The sequence below is a fragment of the Staurois parvus genome, unplaced genomic scaffold (genome assembly GCF_062004578.1).
Source record: "Staurois parvus isolate SC_StPar_1 unplaced genomic scaffold, SC_StPar_1.0 ptg000578l, whole genome shotgun sequence".
Classification (NCBI taxonomy): domain Eukaryota; kingdom Metazoa; phylum Chordata; class Amphibia; order Anura; family Ranidae; genus Staurois; species Staurois parvus.
The window spans coordinates 6,475,328-6,498,419 of NW_028318374.1; the positions used below are offsets into that span (position 1 = coordinate 6,475,328).

At 44.4% G+C, this 23,092-nt stretch overlaps 1 protein-coding gene across 1 annotated transcript in view; it reads left to right on the forward strand.

Moving 5' to 3' along the window:
• Window positions 1–23,092, forward strand: part of AK5 (adenylate kinase 5) — a 316,529-nt gene that overhangs the window by 287,444 nt on the left and 5,993 nt on the right. Inside the window, exon 13 of the mRNA XM_089692186.1 lies at window positions 8,132–8,323. Within this exon, the coding sequence (XP_089548312.1) occupies window positions 8,132–8,323 (192 nt within the window). The remainder of the gene's footprint in view (window positions 1–8,131; window positions 8,324–23,092) is intronic.

Below are 23,092 nucleotides of genomic sequence, written 5' to 3' on the forward strand. Positions count from 1 at the left end.
GGGAGACCAGATATAGTGAATTCAGGGTCCTGGGAGACCAGATATAGTGAATGCAGGGTCCGGGGAGACAAGATATAGTGAGTGCAGGGTCTTGGGTGACCAGATATAGTGAATGCAGGGTCCAGGGAGACCAGATATAGTGAATGCAGGGTCCAGGGAGACCAGATATAGTGAATGCAGGGTCCTAGGAGACCAGGTATAGTGGATGCAGGGTCCTGAGAGACCAGATATAGTGAATGCAGGGTCTTGGGAGACCAGATATAGTGAATGCAGAGTCCGGGGAGACCAGATATAGTGAATGCAGGGTCCGGGGAGACCAGATATAGTGAATGCAGAGTCCGGGGAGACCAGATATAGTGAATGCAGGGTTCTGGGAGACCAGATATAGTGAATGCAGAGTCCGGGGAGACCAGATATAGTGAATGCAGGGTCCGGCGGTTTAGTAACACTTTAAATTGGCTATACCTGGATTAAAATTCATCTGGTTCAGCAGGTACCAGCTAAATTTCAATCCATGTATGGGCAGGGTGGTTGTACTGAAGTCGATCTACTGTGCTAAAGCCAGCAGCACTGATCAGTGTACTCTGATGGAAGTCAGTGGGGAGGGAATCAAGTCATTTTTTTTGGTTGAACAAAAAAAAGAATAATCTATGGACTGCTTTAGGCCTCATTGACAAGGCCATATAGCGATTACATCGACAAGAATGAACATTTTTGTAGTAGCACAGATGGATGCGATTGTCAGCAGCTAGCAAACCTGTACAGATGAATGACAGGCAGCGGCTGTTGTTCACATGTAATCATACAATGAGTGGTTACATGCGGTTAGGGATTAATGAGCAGCTCTGGATACAAACTGCCTGCATCCAAGGCCACTTATCCCTATCCACTTGTAATGGTTCAATGTGCGATTACATGCCGGCAATGATAAATAAAGAGCATATCTTGTAATATGACCATGCTGCTTCTATTGTTAATGTTCTATATAGCCAAAACTTTTTCTTAGTTAAAGATATAATAGGAAAAGCAGAGACTAGGTTCACATCTGTGTGGTGCGTTTTACATGCATTACCATTGAACTCTGTATAAAATACATTTTCATTAAAAGTGCTTCAAAGATGCAGCAAGTCTGATCTTTTTCAGTGAGCTGCACTTAAAACACCCAGGTGTGAATGGGGCCTTAAAACCTTTCTCAGGTTGATTTTTGCTGTCTGTGTCCTGCTGGGAAGATTTCCCTTCACTTTGGAGACACAACATGAAATGAGAAAATCCCCCAAAGTGAGGGGAATTTCCATCTTAGACAGTTGTCCAAAATGGAATTTCCCAGAACATTTGTTCCCACTGGACACTGGAAGACTTCCTGTAATTAAAACTCTAAAATTTTGATTTCCTCTTACTTTCTGTATCGGTGACAATGGTCATAAGAATCTTCCCAGTGGGGGGCACAGGCTGCAATGAGAACTTGGCAGAGGGTATAACCCTTCCAAATTATATCCAATATCTAAAGCAGAACTCCCTTGGCCATTTACAGAATTCTGTGTATTCTGTGAATGGTTTATGTTGTACTTCTGTCTGGTTTTTAATGAAGTCTATGTCCGTGTTGGGATAGATAGTTGGTGGGAATCCAAAACTGTACAGTTATCACTGGAATAGAAGTAGAGATGATATCTTCCATTGGGAATACCGGTTCAATGACAGGTCAGAAGTGTCCAAGAAGGGAATTATCTTTGAATAGATTTCCTTTCACTTCCTGTTGTGTCTTCAGTACAGGAAGTGAAGAAACATCTCTTTGATGGAGCACAGATAACAAAAAAAATGACATCTACCTGTTGGCCTCCAGGTCATCATTCACATTGCTTGACCAATATTGAAAGGAAAAGGCCAATAGAGAGATGGAAAGACACAACCTAAAAAGCAAGACTGGCATTTGCTTAGTCAAGTTTCCTCGGTTTCATGGCTCCCAGGGCATCCCGGATGACATCTGCAGGTTTGAAGTTTGGGTGGAAGAGAGTGCTGGGCTGGTGCTGCTGGAGGCTGCCTAGCGGCAGAATACTCAGCAGATTACTGTGTGGAGGGCATAGAGGGAATTGCATCCAATGGGTTATCTAAAATTGTAGGTGGTGGGTGATAGACTCCCTTTGGGTCTAGGGCTTCTACCTTTCTGAAAATGAGAATGGGGCATTATCGGAGGGAACACTTGGGTGATTGGAGAGCTGCGCTCAATGTTCAAAAAATTTGATGAATTTTATAGTTGTTTATTGAAAATAAAAGTAAACAAGTAGAGCAAACGAGTTTCGGGGGAATTGCCTCACCCTTTCTTCAGGGCTGTATTTCTTGGAGAATGATTAAACTCTGAGAGGGTAAAATATTTTTAATCAGCGGCTCTGCAGTATGCCAGTGTTGTGGAGCAGAGATAGCAGTTGCTTTTATCTTCAATAAACAACTATATAAATCATCAGGTGAGACTTTTTTGTGGACAACAGGCACTCCTCTCCATTCACCGATCTGTAGATTTGGGCAGGCTGTTCTGGTACCTCCTTGTCATTTACATTTGTCGGTGATAGGTCATTTTAATGTTACAATTATGAGGGCAAAAGTGGGCCGAACATTTTTATTCATTAGGTTGTTCAAATTTCACATGTTGGTAGAGTAACTCTTCCTCTATAGTGACTCTTATTCTTTATTTTCATTACAGGTTAATAATGGATCCCAAGCAGAAGCAATGCGCTATCACTGAGTTCTTGACAAAGGAGGGGTGCAGGCTGTCCATCATCCACAGAAGGCAACAGAGTGTATATGGAGATGACACCATTGGCAAGAGCAATGTATACAGATGGATGTAGAAGTTTAAAGAAGGGGAAACCAGTATTGAAAACAAACCACGCAGCAGGAGACCATTAATGTTGGGCACCCCCTCCTTCATCAAGAACTCAATGACGGCACATTTCATCTGCTTGGAATTTGTTTACCTACAATGAAAAAGAATAGTTACTGTAGAGAAAGATTTACTCTACTAACATGTGAAATTTTAATGTCCTATGTACATTGATAGAAAAAAAAATGTATGCGGCCTGGCCATCCTAGATCTACAAAAATATTTTCACGCTTCCCATCTCGGAAGATTGATAGACTGGTGTTGTCACAGAGATGCCAAAATCTGGCCCAATATTGAACAGGCCCAAACTCCAATGCCACTCAATCAAGCTCCGTGGTGCCATGCTCACTCTCCACTCATTTAAAATGCACCCTCTCATCGGGAAGACATCAAGAATATGCTGCTTGCTTTTCGCTTCATCTTCCTTGATGGGGGGGACAACTTCCCTCTGTACCCAATCTTAGGAAACCCGAGCTTTGCACCGGGCCTACTAAATGACTGCTTTTGGACTGTCTTCCATTCAGTCCATTATCAAGCTTCTCATATCCTGATGGAGGGCTCCTGGCCTTCTATACACACCCTTATGAATCCAGCAGGTACATAGCAATTAGATTTTTGGAAGGCTATTCAACTCCACCACGTTCTCTGCTCAGTTCCACCTCCAAGGGGCTATGAAAGCCCACTAACCACATTGGAGAAATACTGCTCTGATACGGGCACATTCCCCACACCCTCTCCAAACTGTATGTATTACTTGTATCACCTTTAGAAAACTTCTGTCCACCATACCTTACGAAATGGAAAACAGACCTCAGCAGAAGATTCAGACTCTCAAAAATCTAATATGATCAAATTTACTTTAAAATCCTCCCTTTGCACAAAAATTCTGACCTGTTTGTACAGAACCCCTGCAAATGTACGCAGATTATCTCCAACTATCTTGAATAAATTCAGCTGTTGTCAAGAAGAGGTGGGAACACTCCTACATGTGTTTTGGTCATGTCCTAGGCTGGTACAATACTGGAGAGAGGTCCATCACATTGCACAAAATTTTACGGATTATTCAGTCCCTGATGATCCAGCCTTTTTTCTTTTATATGTCACCAATATACCGTCAAAAATATACAAACTGCCCATCCTACGCCATCTTTTAAACATGGCCAAGTCCTGCATCTCTTTGAAGTGGAGTGACACGCAGCCCCCTTCTGTTGGGCTCTGGCTCCATAAAGTTGAGGAATTGAACCAAATGGAAGATCTGGTGCGATGACACCAAAATAAACATGAGATATACTCCAAAACTTTGAGGCTATGGAACATGTTCACATACTCTGAAGAAGGGAAGTCTCTACTCACGATGAGTCCCACTGGAAGTTCACCCTGCTAAAGAACGTACCCTGCACAGCACCTTTCCTTCCCTTGACCCCTCCATCTTTTTTTTTTCTCTTTCTCTGTTTCACTTTTTTATTTTGCTCTCTTTTTCTTGACTATTTCCACTAAATTTTATTTAAGAAGATGTGCAGCAGTGCAAAGTAAATGTGCAGCAGTGTCCCACTCCATTGACTTTACATGAGGTGGTCTCCCTCAATGGTTCCGTCCTATGAGGGGTCCCGGTGTCTCTAGAGACATGTCCTATGTTATTTATTATATTCTGATGTAGTCATTCTAATTCATGCTTTTTTATTATTGGGCCATCATTGCCTTTGCCTGACTGTTCCTATAGAATTGATGGACGTCTGCTGTTCTATATAAATAAAGAATTTAAACAAAAAAAAAATGATGCCCATTTTTGCATTACCTTCAGTGCAGCCCTTGTATTTAATTTAGTTTAACAACAAATGGCCCTTTAAAGTCAGCTATGCCCCCCCAAATTTAAAAGAGTTTGACTTTTCCTGTACTTGAATGTAATCCGCAGAGGACCTACAAAGAGTAAACAGAGCAGACAGCATTACTGGTGGGTGACGAATCTTCTGTAGAGACTCGGTGACCTTTAATCAAACTCTATTTGTCTTTTGTTGAGTCTCTTGATTTGCTTTGTTCCGACAGGCCATTGTGGTCACGACTTGTACACAAGCAGCATAAGCTTCATGTTCCAGTTAGCTTGCCAGCCAAATGAAAGGGGAAATGTCTTTCACAGAGGAATAGACGGGTTTTGTTCCACCTGCAGTTGATCGCGCCCTGTAATCGCTGAGGATTCGGAGATGCGTTTATCACACACGAGGAGCCTGAAAAAGCCGGCAGCATCTTAGATGGATTAGCTTGAGATCCTCTGTGCTGCTGTGCTTGGATGGAACCAGCCATTGTTTATTTCTTTCTAGAAAACCTGAAAGATTTAGAATTCAACTCCAGCCAAAACATTTACTTTATGTTGGATAAAGGGGGTAAGGTTAGAGTCTCTGTCAGGTTTTAATTGCCATCTGTGTCCCGTTCTACATTCTGCTGTTACTAGAGTAGGCCTCCTTCCAATAGCACCTACTACTGTGGAATCCGTCTAATGTAGTCACAGGACATATAGGTGGAGCTTTACAAAACCGCATCATAAATCCGGTAGGTAGGAATCTGGTTTCAGTCCAATGCTGCCGCTGGGGGCCTGGGGCAGATTGGGGTGGCAAATTATCAGCATTTCAGTGATTTTCAGTGTAAATCACATTACAACTTGGTATCCTTAAAGGTGGATATTAGATAGCTTAAACTTCTACTCTAAGTCCTCATACACAATGGGCATTCTGAAACTGCCATATAAAAACGGTAAATAATATATAAGCTGCTAGCATAAAAGGCAACCTCAAGAACCCAATAAAAGAATCATAAATATATAAATATGCAGCGCTAGTAAATGAATAAAATAAAATAAAACTTGCACTACATTATATAAAAACTGAGTCCATTAGTAGTGACACAATGAAGTGTTGTGTGCAAGCATTAATGAATCCGCAGTAGAGGAAATCTGTGACTTTTGTGCTTGTGAAGATAGACAAACATTGCACTAACCAGATAGCGCAATTACTGCGCATGGAGCATATAAGACCTGCTCCTGGTACTCGGGACGTGTAATACCATAGGGATAGATGTCATCAGCGTGTAGGCCACTAGGTGTCATCCATCTAGGTATACCCTTTAATCTCCAGATATGCCAGTCACAGCCACCAGGGGGAGGGTCACACACCAATCCAAGTCACAGAAACCTTCAAAAACGGGCTCCCAAGGGAATGACGAGCCCAGAGAAAGCCTCCAATAGTGCAGTAGGTCTTTATTTCACAAAATATCAGCACAGACAGGTTAAAAGAACGATCTTACATCCGGATCCAATATGGCCACCGGCTGTCATTCAGGAAGGCCTTGCGGTATATGCACAGTAGTCAGGGGCACCTCCCTAACGCGTTTCGTCTCCTTAAACTAACGGTAGCGTTAGCTGTATAAGTCGTTTTTTAGAATTTTTTTTGTGTTTTGGCATTAGCATTTAGCCGAGTTTTTCCGCATTTGCGTCTTTTAGTGTTCTTAAAAAAAATGAAATTTTGCCTAAAAAAAAAGCTCAAAAACGCTGGTTTGCTGCGTTTTACCATGTTTTATCGAGTTTACCAGCATTAGAGCATTTTTACAGCTAAAAACCCCTCTAGAAACCCACTAGTTCTGGGGGTTTTTTTCTAGCCAAAAACACGCAGATTACAGCTTATGTGTGCATGGAGTTTACTGGCTGTAGAAAAAAAAACATCAAAAGCCAAAAACAGCCGCTGTAAAAATGTCCATTGTGCATGAGGCCTAAATGTTACCTCCCCATTGCTTTGGATACATATAAGCAAAAATCGAAAGGCAAATTGCATTTTTTCATGTGTAGCGCTCACCCCCTTAAGGCCCTCTGTTTAGATCCCAAGGTTTTTCCCTGTAGATGCTCCAGCAGCTTGGCACAGTCACTCTTTTGGCTCAATATTCAGTCTAGGGGTATTCTTTTTGATGCTTTGTTGAAAACTTGAACTTGGATGGGTGCAGGTTAACTGTGGGATACTCCAGCAAGTAACTTGAAGACACCAATCTTCCTCCTAAAGAATCTGAGCACAGCCCTTGCAGCATCAAGTAACGGTCTGAGCTACACTGGGATACCATGAACAATGTCCCCTTTAAGTGATGCTGACTCTAATGCAAGAGGGATAGCAGCAGCACACAGATACTGTGGTATCCCACACTCAGGTCTGTACTCACTAATGTCCTTGCAGACTCTTCTCTTGTGGTGACTCCAAACCAGATCCCCAAAAAGAAGTCCCTCGGTCAGCTCCAGCAAAGTTCAGCAGAATAGGGCCCCCCAGCTAACATAGCTGGGACCTCGATGAGCAGTAGAAGCACAGCTTGCCTGCCTAAAAGGGCAGCAGCCCTCCAGGCTAGGATTTCCTCCTGTAGGACAAGAAGCCCTCTGTTCCAGGCCCTAGGCTATTTATGCTCCGTCCCAGCCACCATCTGGGGCACCATCCCCCAGGGATTGGCTAGGGCTGATTAAATATTTTACTGCTGATTTGACTCTCCCAGTCCACTATCCTCCAGAATCTTCCAAAAAAGACAGGGGGAAGCACTCAACCCTGCAGACAGTGAGACACAGAACAAAATAATTGCATGCAGTTCAACTGATTATAGTGAGCTAGTAACTAAATTTACCTAATCTAGCACCTATCTAGGAGGGTGTTACACATGTTTTACTGTGTGGTCGCATGACTGCAAAGCTCTGTCTCCTCTGTGTAATGTGGCAGTCCTGATCATAGGGCTAAATCATAAAGAGTAGTGATGTCACCCACCAGTGTTCTAGACATTGTCCGCAGGGGAAAGAGTTTCCTTGAACCAGCCGCACACAAAGGAGATGGAGCTTTGCAGTCAGGTAAGCACATAGAATAATCTAAAATAAAAGGAAGATACCCCCTACCTGTTTACTGTCCTAGCATTACCCACCATGTTAGCCATAATTTGCAAAGAGTAGACTTCTGCATAAGATCAAAATCTAAACTTTGCATGGCCAACCCATTTCAGAAGCAACCCACAAATGTCTGTGTACATTGACTCTTATGCATGACCCAATTAAATGGGTTGGGGGCCCATGAAGTGAAAACAGCCCAGGGCCATGGTACAATATATCCACCACTGATTTTCTTTGTCTAAATATATCAATATATCTGTTATATAATACGGTACAAAACTGTGGAAAATGGATAACCATGCACACTTTTTTCATTCATTTTTTAACTAATATGATGGTCTTTGTTATCGCCATGTTGGCAGCTTGCAAGGCCAGACGTTGTGCTGTACCTGGACTGTTCTGCTGAAACTATGACGACGCGGCTTGTTGGCAGGAGTAAGGTTGCCCATCGGAGTGATATCAACACAGAAACCATCCAGAGGAGGCTTCGGATGTTCTACCAGGTGGCTGAGCCCATATTGGCCTACTATGAATCAAAGTCTCTTCTATGTAAGGTAATAAGACCACTAACTGCATTACTATGTATGCTGTAAGCCAAAGTCGCCAATTAGAAAACAGTTTTTGATTAGTATGCCAACACTGAGATGTTGGAAGCTGAATTTTGATTGGTTATCATAGATTACCACACAAATGTTTGCCCTGTTAAAGTGGACCTATGAATCTAGAAAGATGGGTTACATAGTTAGTCTGGCTGAAAGAAAAAAGTCCATCCAGTTCAACCATAGAAAAAAAAAAAGTTATAATCCTATACCCACAGTTGACCCAGAGGAAGGCAAAAAAAACCCAGCAAAGCATGATCCAATTTGCTCCTGCTGGGAAAAAAATTCCTTCCTGATCCCCTGAGAGGCAATGGGTATCTGATTTGGAGTTATTAGACATGACCAAATTATTCAAAATCCTCTCCAATGGCAATTTACATGTCCATGTGATTGGATTTGTTGGGTCCTAATTCACTGATCCCTATATCCGTTCTTGGGAGAAGGTAGGAACTTACTTGTCACCTACAGAGGAGTTATTGAGTCATGCCTAGACCTCCATCTATCACTGCACATTGATTTGCAGAAGAGGAAGAGACCGCTTTAGTAGGCCACTCCTCTTAAAGCACCTACCTAATGCTGAAGGGCATAGGGGCTGATATCAGCTGAGAGTGAACATGCACACTTGTGACCCTCCAGTCTTGGAATTCTAGCTTCTATACTGGGTGTGCTTTGTTTTGTTATTTTTGTTTAACAAAGCAAAGAACCAAACCAAAAGTATGGAAAATCTTCATACAGTGAGGCAAAAAAGTATTTAGTCAGCCACCAATTGTGCAAGTTCTCCCACTTAAAAAGATGAGAGAGGCCTGTAATTGGCATCATAGGTAGACCTCAACTATGAGAGACAAAATGAGAAAAAAAATCCAGACAATCACATTGGCTGATTTGGAAAGAATTTATTTGCAAATTATGGTGGAAAATAAGTATTTGGTCACCTACAAACAAGCAAGATTTCTGGCTCTCACAGACCTGTACCTTCTTCTTTAAGAGGCTCCTCTGTCCTGCGCTCATTACCTGTATCAATGGCACCTGTTTGAACTTGTTATCAGTATAAAAGACAGCTGTCCACAACCTCAAACAGCCACACTCCAAACTCCACTATGGTGAAGACCAAAGAGCTGTCGAAGGACACCAGAAACAAAATTGTAGACCTGCACCAGGCTAGGAAGACTGAATCTGCAATAGGCAAGCAGCTTGGTGTGAACAAATCAACTGTGGGAGCAATAATTAGAAAATGGAAGACATACAAGACCACTGATAATCTCCCTCGATCTGGGGCTCCACGCAAGATCTCACCCCGTGGGGTCAAAATGATCACAAAAACGGTGAGCAAAAATCCCAGGACCACACGGGGGGACCTAATGAATGACCGGCAGATAGCTGGGACCAACGTTACAAAGGCTACCATCAGTAACACACTACGCCGCCAGGGACTCAGATCCTGCAGTGCCAGATGTGTCCCCCTGCTTAAGCCAGTACATGTCCGGGTCCGTCTGAAGTTTGCTAGAGAGCATTTGGATGATCCAGAAGAGGATTGGGAGAATGTCATATGGTCAGATGAAACCAAAATAGAACTGTTTGGTAGAAACACAACTCGTCGTGTTTGGAGGAGAGAGAATGCTGAGTTGCATCCAAAGAACACCATACCTACTGTGAAGCATGGGGGTGGCAACATCATGCTTTGGGGCTGTTTCTCCACAAAGGGACCAGGACGACTGATCCATGTACAGGACAGAATGAATGGGGCCATGTACCGTGAGATTTTGAGTGCAAACCTCCTTCCATCAGCAAGGGCATTGAAGATGAAACGTGGCTGGGTCTTCCAACATGACAATGATCCCAAATATACCGCCCGGGCAACGAAGGAGTGGCTTTGTAAGAAGCATTTCAAGGTCCTGGAGTGGCCTAGCCAGTCTCCAGATCTCAACCCCATAGAAAACCTTTGGAGGGAGTTGAAAGTCCGTGTTGCCCAGCGACAGCCCCAAAAGATCACTGCTCTAGAGGAGATCTGCATGGAGGAATGGGCACCAATACCAGCAACAGTGTGTGCCAACCTTGTGAAGACTTACAGGAAACGTTTGACCTCTGTCATTGCCAACAAAGGATATATAACAAAGTATTGAGATGAACTTTTGATATTCACCAAATACTTATTTTCCACCATAATTTGCAAATAAATTCTTTCCAAATCAGCCAATGTGATTGTCTGGATTTTTTTTCTCATTTTGTCTCTCACAGTTGAGGTCTACCTATGATGCCAATTACAGGCCTCTCTCATCTTTTTAAGTGGGAGAACTTGTACAATTGGTGGCTGACTAAATACTTTTTTGCCCCACTGTAAATGTCCAATTATATATATATTAGTTGAATGTCAAACTTTCCTGTCCTGAGGCAGATATGGATAACCTGTATTAAGGCAAAGCTGTGCTGATTGGCAGAGATGGAGACCTCTGCAGTGCAGTTCTGTTCTGGTTGCTATGGGAGATGGAATTTGGTGTAGGGAGTGCCAACATCATCTCCCTTGCGGCTAGAGTCAAATCCACCTATAATGGGCACACGTTACGACAGGCTGTTTGCTGACTGTGCCTTCCATTGCTCGTGACAACCACTAGTATAACGGGAATCAAGGTGACTCTTAACATGCAGTTACTTACAGTGCACCCCTGTTGAGTAATTTCAGATTAGTCAAAAAGGCAAAGTTTCAATGTTTTACTGAATAAAGTGTAAAAACGGTAAAGAAGGTCCAAAGTATAGACAGAGCAGTGCCAATAACACAGCTCTTCCTAATTTCCTAATCCCTACTCCTAACCAGGCTATGTGCTGCCCTGGCATACCTGCAAAAGTAAAGTCCAAGTAATTACAGAGCATATCAACGGCATTCTTCCAGCGGATGGTGTCTTCGGAGCGGACCCCAAGTTCTGATGACTTAATATCTTTGTGGTAGGTTGTAATATATTTGTACTCTTCCCGGATGCAGCTCTCCCAGGGGAGCTGGGAAAACAGTAAAGCTGTAAAAACAACAAAGAACAAGGCTAGGCAGTCAACCGAGCTTCAACAGCTCTTATGTCAGCCCACTGCCCCCTTTTATAAGCACATGTGCAGTGGGTCGGAGCCAAGGATCCTACCAAAAAGCCAAAGACCTAGTAAGGCATTAACCCCTACCCTCCCATCCAGAGGAGAACCTACTTAATTCATTTCAACCTGCCCTCAAGCTATACACCTGTTTTGCAGAACACTGAACGTCAACATTTTGTCTGAATACACTCACCAGCCACTTTATTAGGTACACCGGTTCAATTGCTTGGTAACGCAAATTGCTAATCAGCCAATCACATGGCAGCAACTCAGTGCATTTAGGCATGTAAACATAGTGAAGACAACTTGCTGAAGTTCAAACCGAGCATCAGAATGGGGAAGAAAGGGGATTTAAGTAACTATGAACATGGCATGGTTGGTGCCAGACGGCTGGTCTGAGTATTTCAAAAACTCCTGATCTACTGGGATTTTCACACACAGCCATCTCTAGGGATTACAGAGAATGGTCCGAAAAAGAGAAAATATCCTGTGAGCGGCAGTTGCATGGATGAAAATGCCTGGTTGATGTCAGAGGAGAATGAGCAGAGTGGTTCAAGATGGCAGAAAGGAAACAGTAACTCAAATAACCACTTTTTACAACCAAGGTATGCAGAATACCATCTCTGAACACACAACACATAGAACCTTGAAGCAGATGGGCTACAGCAGCACAAGACCACACCACGTGCCACTCCTGTCAGCTAAGAACAGGAAATGGAGGCTACAATTTGCACAGGCTTACAAAAATTGGACAACAAAAGATTGTAAAAACGATGCCTGGTCTGGTGAGTCTCGATTTCAGCTGCGATATTCAGATGGTAGGGTCAGAATTTGGCGTAAACAACATGAAAGCATGGATCCATCCTGCCTTGTATGAACGGTTCATGGATGTGCAGCCGACAAATCTGCAGCAACTGCGTGATGCTATCATGTCAATATGGACCAAAATCTCTGAGGAATGTTTCCAACATTTTGAATCTATGCCATGAAGAATTAAGGCAGTTTTGACTTTTGGGTTCACAAATTGGATTTATATCCTCCGTGGCTATTCAGGACATGCCTACCGGGCACTTTTAACCAGTGGAGCCCCACACTGACCAAGAACACCCGTGCCCCCCCACTCGGGAGAGCCTTCCACTACCCCCCCCCCCCCTCACCCCCAGGCGATAGAGAGAGATACTCATCTTCACACCTTCAGACATCCCCAGGAACAAGAGCCAGGATCTGCATACACCATCAAGCAGCCCGCAGCCTCTCTCGGATCCCACTTGGTTCCCATGGCGTGCGCGTCCCTTCTTCTGGGAAGGGGGGAGGTGCTGCCCAGGTCAATTTTCAGCTTTCAGTGCTGTCGCACTTTGAATGACAATTGCACAGTCATGCAACACTGCACCCAAACAAAATTTTTATCCTTTTTTTGAGACAGCTAGAGCTTTCTTTTTGTAGTATTTAATCACCACTGAGTTTTTATTTTTTGCTATACAAACTAAAAAAGAAAATTAAAAAAAAATTAAGTTTTGTCCTTAGTTTCTGTTAAAAATGAAGTAAATAAGTAATTTTTCTCCTTCATTGATGTGCACTAATAAGGCTGTAGTGATGGGCACTGATAGGCGGCACCGATGGGTATTCACAGGCATCACTGATGGGCACTGAAAGGCTGCACTCATATATGGCACTAACTGGCGCTGTTAGGCTGCACTTACGAACACTGATAGGTGGCACTGAAAGGCAGCTCTGATTGGCACTGGTATATGGCATTGATGGCACTGAAAGGCAGCACTCATATATGGCACTGACAGGCGGCACAGACTGGCACTGTTAGGCTGCACTTATGAACACTGATAGGTGGCACTGAAAGGCAGCACTCATATATGGCACTGATAGGCAGCACAGACTGGCACTGTTAGGCTGCACTTACGAACACTGATAGGTAGCACTGAAAGGCAGCTCTGGTTGGCACTGGTATGTGGCATTGATAGGCACTGAAAGGCAGCACTCATATATGGCACTGATAGGCGGCACAGACTGGCGCTGTTAGGTTGCACTTATGAACACTGATAGGTGGCACTGAAAGGCAGCTCTGATTGGCACTGGTTTGTGGCATTGATGGGCACTGACAGGTGGCACTGATGGAACTACACTGATAATCATGATCGGTGCCCTGATGATCAGTGTAGACGTCCCCTCTGAGGAATGCTGCTTACTGGCTCTCCTCTCCTCATGCGCTTTCAGCGTGAGAAGAGGACTGCCGATAACCTGCATTTTCTTGTTCACATGCGATCAGCTGTGATTGGACACAGTTGATCACATGCTAGAACCTGTGTCATCACCTCTTTACTGCGATCGGTGATCCGCTGTGTCCCAGGGACACAGCACACCACTGATCACCGCACCGCGATATGACGTCCTCCCAGAACGAGAGAACTGCCGCCCGTTCGTCATTTCCTTATATGGCGGGCGGGAGGCGGTTAAAATCATTTTTTGTGGCCAGTTTTCTGCTTTACAATGTGATATTTTCGTACAACGAGAGAACATCAACTTTCATTAGTCCCAGCAGTGTCAATACTACAGCGAGCCTCAGGTGAGGAATACAATGGACTGGCAAAATTGCAACTGTGTAATTAGCGTGTCATTTGCGAACGTCTAAAACCCTGTTATATGGAGAGCTGAGCGAATCTGCTGCCAAGATACACAGAAGTCAGGCAATTGTGTTCTGCGTTAACAAATCCCGAATCCTACGAGCCGCTCCATCTGCCAGGTGTAGGCTGCTGTTGTTGGGCGTTTGGCCAACCAAACAAATGTGTTTGTAGGTTGTACACCTGCAGGGTAGAGAGGTGGGGTGTTGGCTCTGAGAAAGTGCTTGTCATGGGGCCCCGTTTTTAGGTCTGCTTTGGGCAGAAATATTGATAGGAATACTCCCTCTCATCCAGATCCTGAACATGGCCAGTTCCATGAGGGCCCATGTACACTGCAGCTGATAAACTGACATTCAGGAGCTGTTGAGCGTTTTTTTTCAGCAGCCCCTGAACTCACCCTAATGTTTTCCTATGTGTCCATGTACACATCGTCGTTTACAGGCAGGTGAGTATACAGTCGTTTTTAGGAGCAGATTTTATCAGCGTTCCAAACGCTTGTAAACTCAGATAACCGCGTTTATTACCGCTTGCGCTTAGAAGAGTTTAACTGTTCCATGTCCAGATGCTGTCCAGAGCCTTTTTACCTCATCAAAAATGCATGCAAAGTGTTTTCCATGTATTCAAATGGACCCGGTACACCAGCGCAGTCAGTTCCAGGTTTTGCGTGCAGAAAAAAATGGTAGAACGTGCCGCATTATGCTCATGATGGGATCCATAGTGAATACAACCAGAAAAGACAGGTCATCTCAACACATACTGCTCTCTCTGCTTCTGCTCTCTCTATTTCTCTCAAAATGTCTGAAATAGTTAATTTTTTACTGTTTTCAGTGCATTCTGGGAATTTGGGAAGGTCTCCTGAGGTTATCTTTAAAAAACGCTTCTAAACTCAAATGCACATTAACACGTATAAATGCGATATGCAAATGTGGATAAACAGACGTTTTTTAACCTACGTTTTCCAGCAGTCAGTTTCCATCATTCAGAAGAGTTTTCCAAACGTCACGTGTGCATTTTTATTTATTTATTTCAGGTACTTATATAGCACCATCAGTTTACGCAGCACTTTACATATATATATATATGGAACATTCACATCAGTTCCTAATCCTCAAGCGGTGTACAATCTAAGGTCCCTAATTCACATTCATACACATACTAGGGACAACTTAGACAGGATCCAATTAACTTACCAGCCTGTCTTTGGAGTGTGGGAAGAAACTGGAGTACTCAGAGAAAACCAACGCAAGCACAGGGAGAACATGCAAACTCCATGCAGGAGGCGCCATGGTCGGGAATTGAACCCATCACCCATTTACTGCAAGGCAGATGTGCTAACCACTAAGCCACTGTGTACATGGAGCCTAAGCTGGAATATAGTCTGTTCCCGATCTCGTCTCTACATTTCAGAGGCCAAATGAAGAACTCTTAGGGGCCCCTATGATTGTATGGGGTGTATTTTAAAAATGTCTCAACTGTCTGAACTTTGGGGAAAATACCTAATTATTTTTGTAGTGAGGTTTCTTTCCAATACAAGGGTAAATGCTTCTTTTTTGGTTCCATTACATACCAGCTTTACTTACCTTATCCCTCACTCCCGAGGTAGCAGGTGCTCTTCACTTCCCTCCGAATTTTGGGCAACCCTTGACGTACTCGCTTACAGTGCGGATTGCTGCTCCTGCATTGTACGTGATGACGTCAAGTTTTCTGCGACCAATGAAGCGTTTAAGAGAAGTTTGAGGGGAGTGATCACATGGAAGAAGGAGCCCACAGGAGTGGTAGGGTAGGTAAAATTGTGTTTCAAGTGGTTGTAAACCCTTACATATACCCAGTGAAGTGACTGGCCTCAGATGATACACAGAGATTAAACAAATCCTGCTCCATAAGTTGTACCTGTTTATCTGCAGTATTCTCTTCTCTACATCTGGTCAAACTTATGAATTTTAAAGCTTGTCTGAGAGTTCAAAAAAGGGGGTGGAGAGATGAAGTTACACTGCAGAGTCCAGTGAGGAGAGTCCTGAGAGATGATTGGAGGGAAGGGATACACCTCACAGGAACAGAGCTGAGGCTGTCAATCTGCTGGAGGTCCCTTCCCTTGTCACCATTTTTCTCTTGGTGTCAGGAAAAGTTGTCAGGAGTGATTCATGATGATAGCAGAGAAGTGAAGCAGCAGACAGAAATTACACTTAGTGCTCTGGATTGAGACAAGCAAACACTATAGAGGGATATGCTTTGTTTATATTTCATGTCCAAGGTTTACAACCACTTTAGCCGCTTCCCGTCTATCCTATAGCAGAAATACTGCTACAGGGTGGCACAGGTGCGCAACATCACATATATATATATATATATATATATATATATATATGTGATTTTGCATTTCCGGGTAGGGGGCGTCCGCAAGTTGCGAGCATCCTACCCGTGCCGCCATTCGTGGCCACGGCTGTCAATCACCGGGTCCCAGCCGGTGATTACTTTCCAGCGCCCAGTGATTGCCAGCGATCCCCGACGGGAGGAGAACTGTTTTGTTTACTAACAGTTCTCCTCCCTGTCAGCTCGGGCACACTGCATAGTACAGCCATCCAAAACAGTGTGCTTACAGTGAAGCACACTGACATGGCCCCCTATGTAAAACACTCCCAGGTCACAGTTTACCCTTTGATTGCCCCTCATGTTAACCCCTTCCTGCCCAGTGCCATTAGTACAGTGTCAGTGCTTTTTTTAGCACTGATCACTGTATTGGTGTCACTGGGGATGTGAGTGACACCATTTCAGTTCCCCCCAGTGTCAGAATGCCTGCCCGCAGTCCCACTATAAGTCGCTGATTGCCATCATTACTATAAACATAATAAAAAAAATCCCAGTATCTATACCGCCATTTGTAAACGCTAAAACATTCACGTAAATGAATTAATTTACACGTATTGGGATTATTTTTTTGTTTTAGCAAAGACATGTAGTAGAATACATTTTGGCCTAAATTTATGACAAAATTTGATTTTTTTAACTTCTTTTACTGGACATGTTTAATAGCAAAAAGTCTAAAATATTTTTTTTTTCAAAATTGTCGGTCTTCTTTTTATAGTGCAAAAAATAAAACCCGCGGAGGCGATCAAATACCACCGAAAGAAAGCTCTATTTGTGGGGGAAAAAAAGGACATAAACTTAATGTGGGTGCAGCGTCGTACGACTGCGCAATTCATCAGGAAGGGGGGGGGGAATCCTCTGGAGGGCGGGTGGTTAAAGGTACTCTAGACAAAAATGAGCAATTAACCCTTGCAGCGTATGGGGGAAGAGGGAGCCCCACTGCAAGAATTGTTTTTGAGTTTTTTAAAACTTTTTGAAACTTTTTTTTGGGGGTAGACAATGGTAGACAAGACCACAACTTAGTTTTTTTTTTGTTTTCATGTCTTATGTCCAGCTGGGGAGATTTCCCTTTACTGCCTGTTACAGAGACACAACAGGAAGTGAGAAAAACTTTCTCCAAAGACGGAACAAATCTAATCTGAAACAGCTGACAACAATTTTGCATTTTGGTTTTGCATACACTTTAAAAAGACCCTACACCCAGATCATTCATTTCAGCAACGATCTTCCCATAAGATCATTTACCAGATTTTATGCCTGTTATGTATCTGTAAAAGCCTTCCTTGTATAGACATCCAGGAGCCCTGTGACTGCTGCTGGGTGACATTCTATAGCAGCCATTCTCAACCAGGGTTCCTCCAGGGAGTTCTGTGGGCTGAGCTGTGGTTGATTGACTTCCCATTTGCTGGTGCCTGCATAGTTCCAGGTCCATTGCCACTTGCAAAGCCAGCAGCATGCCAACACTTGACATGTACCTATCTGTATAGGCGGTATTCTGCCCGCCACTGCAAGGGTGGCATTCTTTCTACTAACCATCAATGGAGGCTTTTTTGCCATTGACCCCCCCCCCCCCCCCCCCGAGGAACTGGTTTTAGTAAGGCTGCCTCAAGAACTTAATATTATTTTAGGGATTCCTCTTGGGTGAAAAGGTTGAGAAAGGCTGCTTTATAATATTCTCTGTCGCCCTCCCCTATCCCTGGCAGCAACAAAAAAGGTTATGGAAGGAGGGGGCAGAGGAGCTGTACCAGCACAGACAGCAATTAGACACTCACAAAAGAGGAGAAAGCTGTGATGTGCAAGGAGGGAGGGGCTGGTCTACGGAATTGACTCTCAGATTTACTAACAAGATCAGAGGCATCACTTCCATAAATGAACCCCTTGGTGCCGGCACCTTCAGGCCCTTTAGGGGGTCTCTGACTCCGGGAGGTAGGGTGGTGTTCAGGGTCATGTGACCACTATGATTGGCTGTCACAGCGGTCACATGATCAGGAGCTTTCCGTGAGGCTCCGGTAACTGTGCTCAGCCCATGTTTATTTACTGGGTACAGCTGCCGAAAGGCCGCATATTTGTGTACCGTCAGCACTTACATTGTAACCGTTTAGAGATTCTGTAGCTGCAGCCAGTCAGGAAAGGGCAGGTTCTGTCACATGACAGTCCCAGGACCTTCTGATTGGCTGCAGTTCCAGAATGTGAATAGTTACAAGTTATAGTGATAGCCTAAACATGATAAACTGCTGACCGGCTGCACACTAATCTCATCTGTCACTTCCCCTGCCATGCAGAATAGGGAGGCCAGGCAGGCAGTGCTCAGGTCTGCAGGACAGTGAGATTTGTGTCAAAATCTGGGGCAGTCCTGCAGTTAGAAGGTACAGTAAGCTATAAGCTAGTCATCTCCAAACTGCATCGGCCCCTAGCTTGCCTTTATCCTGCCCTTGTAACACCAACAGGGGGCATTATTCTTCATGTGATCCCAACGATGGGGCACTACTCCTTCCACTGACACAATGATGGGGCACTATTCCTCCCACTGACACCAACGATGGTGCACTACTCATCACACTGACACCAACGATGGGGCACTACTCCTCCCACTGACGCCAACGATGGGGCACTACTCCTCCCAATGACGCCAACGATGGTGCACTACTCCTTCCACTGACGCCAACGATGGGGCACTACTCCTCCCACTGACGCCAACGATGGGGCACTACTCCTTCTACTGACACCAACGATGGGGCACCACTCCTCCCACTGACACCAACGATGGGGCACCACTCCTCCCACTGACACCAACAATGGGGCACCACTCCTTCCACTGACACCAACGATGGGGCACCACTCCTTCCACTGACACCAACGATGGGGCACCACTCCTTCCACTGACACCAACGATGGGGCACAACTCCTCCCACTGACACCAATGATGGGGCACTATTGCTCCCACTGACACCACCATTAGGAGCATAATTCCTACCACTGACACCAACAATGGGGCATTTTTCTTCCTACTGTTGGTGTCAGTGATAGGAGTAGTGCCCCATCATTGGTGTCAGTGGTAGAATTAGTGCCCCATAATTTATGTCAGTGGCAAGAAAAATGCCACATTGTTGGTGTCAGTGATAGTAGTGCCCCAGCATTGGTGTCAATGTGGCATTTTTCTTCCCACTGACACCAATGATGGGGCACTACTTCTACCACTGACAAGGCACTACTCCTACCACTGACACCAATGATAGGGCATTATTCCTCCCACTATATATGGCATTGTTTACTCCTACTAATAGCAGGATATTTTCTACTCCCACTGGACACAGTCCAGGTCCCCTAAATCCTGAAGGACCATAAACTAGGCTCTTGTTTAGCAAGTTTGGAGACCCCTGCTCTAAGCCCTGACTACACTGTGACAGCCCCCGGGAGTGTGTATCCATGACAGCCTGGACACAAAATGTGGGGTGAATGACACTGGCCGTCATCAAGCCCAGAAAACGTGATATCCAGCAACGGAAAACACTTGTTGCAAGGGACAACTCCAGATTGATGGTGAGTATTGCTTTTTAAATTTTTTTCCTCTGCTGTTAACTTTTATTTTAAAAGATTGTTAAATATAACTTGTCTTTCTTGTCTTACTGGCCTGCTTCTGTTACTTTTACTTGGTCTGCATGTAAAGCTGGAGAAATATAATATGATGACACATAAAGGAAATCCTATAGTGACACTCTCTGACATTAGTCACATAGTTATCAGAACCCAATATTTGTTCACACTGAGGGTCCTCGGCCCTGTGTGTAGAAAGGCTGGGCTGAGAGTCTGTCAGGATCTCTCCTGGTGATACAACAGGGAGATATAACCTGGTGAGGCGTTTAGTGATCTCCTGCCCTTTGCGCCATTTTTACAGTATAAAAGGTCACTGCGGACCTGGACGTGATCTGCCCAGATTGGTTTGTCAGCCTGACAGTTGTACCGTAAGCACATCACACAAAGCGCGGCTTACGGGGGGGCGGTACAAAAAAATGTTCTGTGCTGTCAGGGACAGTAGGTGACCTTATATACACATACCTTCCTATTACATTGTATATTTTTTTACTCTATTGTTACATGGAAATATGATTGGCTGAGGATGAACAAGACGGAATGTGAACAATTTAGCACTTTGCAAACAGTGGACTGGTTACCCTTGTCAGCCAATCAACACTCATCCTTCATTATCTTCTTCAAATGAACAAAACCTGAAATCTGGTTGCTATGGTCACTGCACTTCAGATAGCTATATCACTGTTGCTCTTTACATTGTTTTGTATATGCTCAGATATATTCTTTGTGCTGCTCTTTTCACTAGTTTTTCTCATGTTTAAAGCTGGCTCAGTGAGCACAGAAAATTCTTCAGATTTGCTAGATCAAGGTTGGCTCAGTGCCCACAGATACACCATTGGATTTCCTGAGTCAAGGCGGGCTCAGTGCACACAGAAAATCACTTGCATTCCCTGGGTTAATGCTGGCTCAGTGAGTACAGAAAATCACTTGCCTTCCCTGGGTCAATGCTGGTTCAGTGAGCACAGAAAATAACTTGTCTTCCCTGGGTAAAGGATGGCTCAGTGAGCACAGAAAATCCCTTGTATTTGCTGGGTCAAGGCTGGCTCAGTGAGCACAGAAAATTCCTTGTATTCCCTGGGTCAAGGTTGGCTTAGCGAGCACAGAAAATTCCTTGTATTCCATGGGTCAAGGTTGGCTTAGCGAGTACAGAAAATCCCTTGTATTTCCTGGGTCAAGGCTGGCTCAGTGAGTACAGAAAATCTCTTGTATTCCCTGAGTCAAGGCTGGCTCAGTGAGCACAGAAAATCTCTTGTATTTCCTGAGTCAAGGCTGGCTCTACGAGCACAGAAAATCCCTTGTGTTTCCTTGGTCAAGGTTGTCTCAGCGAGTACAGAAAATCACTTGGATTCCCTGGGTCAAGGCTGGCTCAGTGAGCACAACAACCCCCTTGTATTCCTTTGGTTAAAGCTGGCTCCGTGCATACAAAAAGAAAAAAAAAATCCCCTTTGTTCCCTGGGTCAAAGCTGGCTCAGTGCACACACATAATCCCATGTATTCCCTGGGTTAAAGCTGGCTCAGTGCACACACATAATCCCATGTATTCCCTGGGTCAAAACTGGCTCAGTGCACACACATAATCCCATGTATTCCCTGGGTCAAAGCTGGCTCAGTGCACACACATAATCCCATGTATTCCCTGGGTCAAAGCTGGCTCAGTGCACACACATAATCCCATGTATTCCCTGGGTCAAAGCTGGCTCAGTGCACACACATAATCCCATGTATTCCCTGGGTTAAAGCTGGCTCAGTGCACACACATAATCCCATGTATTCCCTGGGTCAAAGCTGGCTCAGTGCACACACATAATCCCATGTATTCCCTGGGTTAAAGCTGGCTCAGTGCCCACAGAACATATGTAGAGCCTGGGCCAAGCAAATATGACACAAACAAGAATAAATGGCGGCTGTGATGGCATAGTACCTTTAGCCCGGGGCCCATTCACACTTGTGTGTTGTAACAACATGCTAAGGCACAGCACATGCCAACACACCTGCTGTATTTGCGGGGGGCTGGAGAATGGCACCCCATTGTCTCTGTACAGGAGAGTGCAACATACCGCAGTGCACTACAACACATACCACATGTTGTGGTGTCCTGTATTTGGGGGAAAAAAAGGGTCATACTTGTTTTTTTTTCATCTGCTGTGGGGCAGGGGAAGCCTATTCCACATGCTATGGTTAAGCAACACAGCTAGGTTACCTCCCTGCTCCCCAAGCCTGTGATTGGACAGTGAAGGAGCAGCAGCGGACTGGCGAGGGCATATCCCTGCTCCTCTCAACATGCAGTATCTGAATTCAGGGCACCAGATTGGCTCCTAGTGCTCAGATTCAGATATTTGTACTAGAGATAATAGAAATAGATGTAATTATTTTGTATCGATACATCTCTGTATTCACCGGCAGTTTTAATATTTCCCCAAAGTTTAGCTTTAAGCTGAACTTCAGTCTTGTACAGTTGTAGCGGCTCCTCTCCTGTACTGATATTGCTTGCTCTAATCTCACTGCACACTGTGAGCGTCCCATAGTGTGCATTAGAAGCTGCAGCAAGTCAGATAGAATAGGCTACATTTCCGGGCTGGAAGACGTCCAGCATCAGCTAACCCTTTCTTGTCCAATTTTTACTGGCCTGGCCCACCCCTTTCATTCACTGAATTTCATCGCTTTCCATCTTGGAGGCTCAGCATTACATGTGGGTGTTACCTTGGGTAGTCTGCATGCAAATATAGCTCGTCTAGCAATAGCCACTCCTCCAAAGTGACATCAGACCTTCAAGGCATTTTGATATTTGCATAACTCCTCCCAAAGACCCAGCCAACTACTTCTTGTATCAGAGCTAAGGAGTACTAAAGCAGAGTTCTGTGTTGTTTTTAGGGAGCTATGTTACATAGTTAGTCTGGCTGAAAAAAGACAAAAGTCCATCCAGTTCAACCATTTAAAAAAAAATAAAAAAGTTATAACCCTATACCCACAGTTGATCCAGAGGAAGGCAAAAACCCAGCAAAGCATGATCCAATTTGCTCCTGCTGGGAAAAAAAATTCCTTCCTGATCCCCCGAGAGGCAATC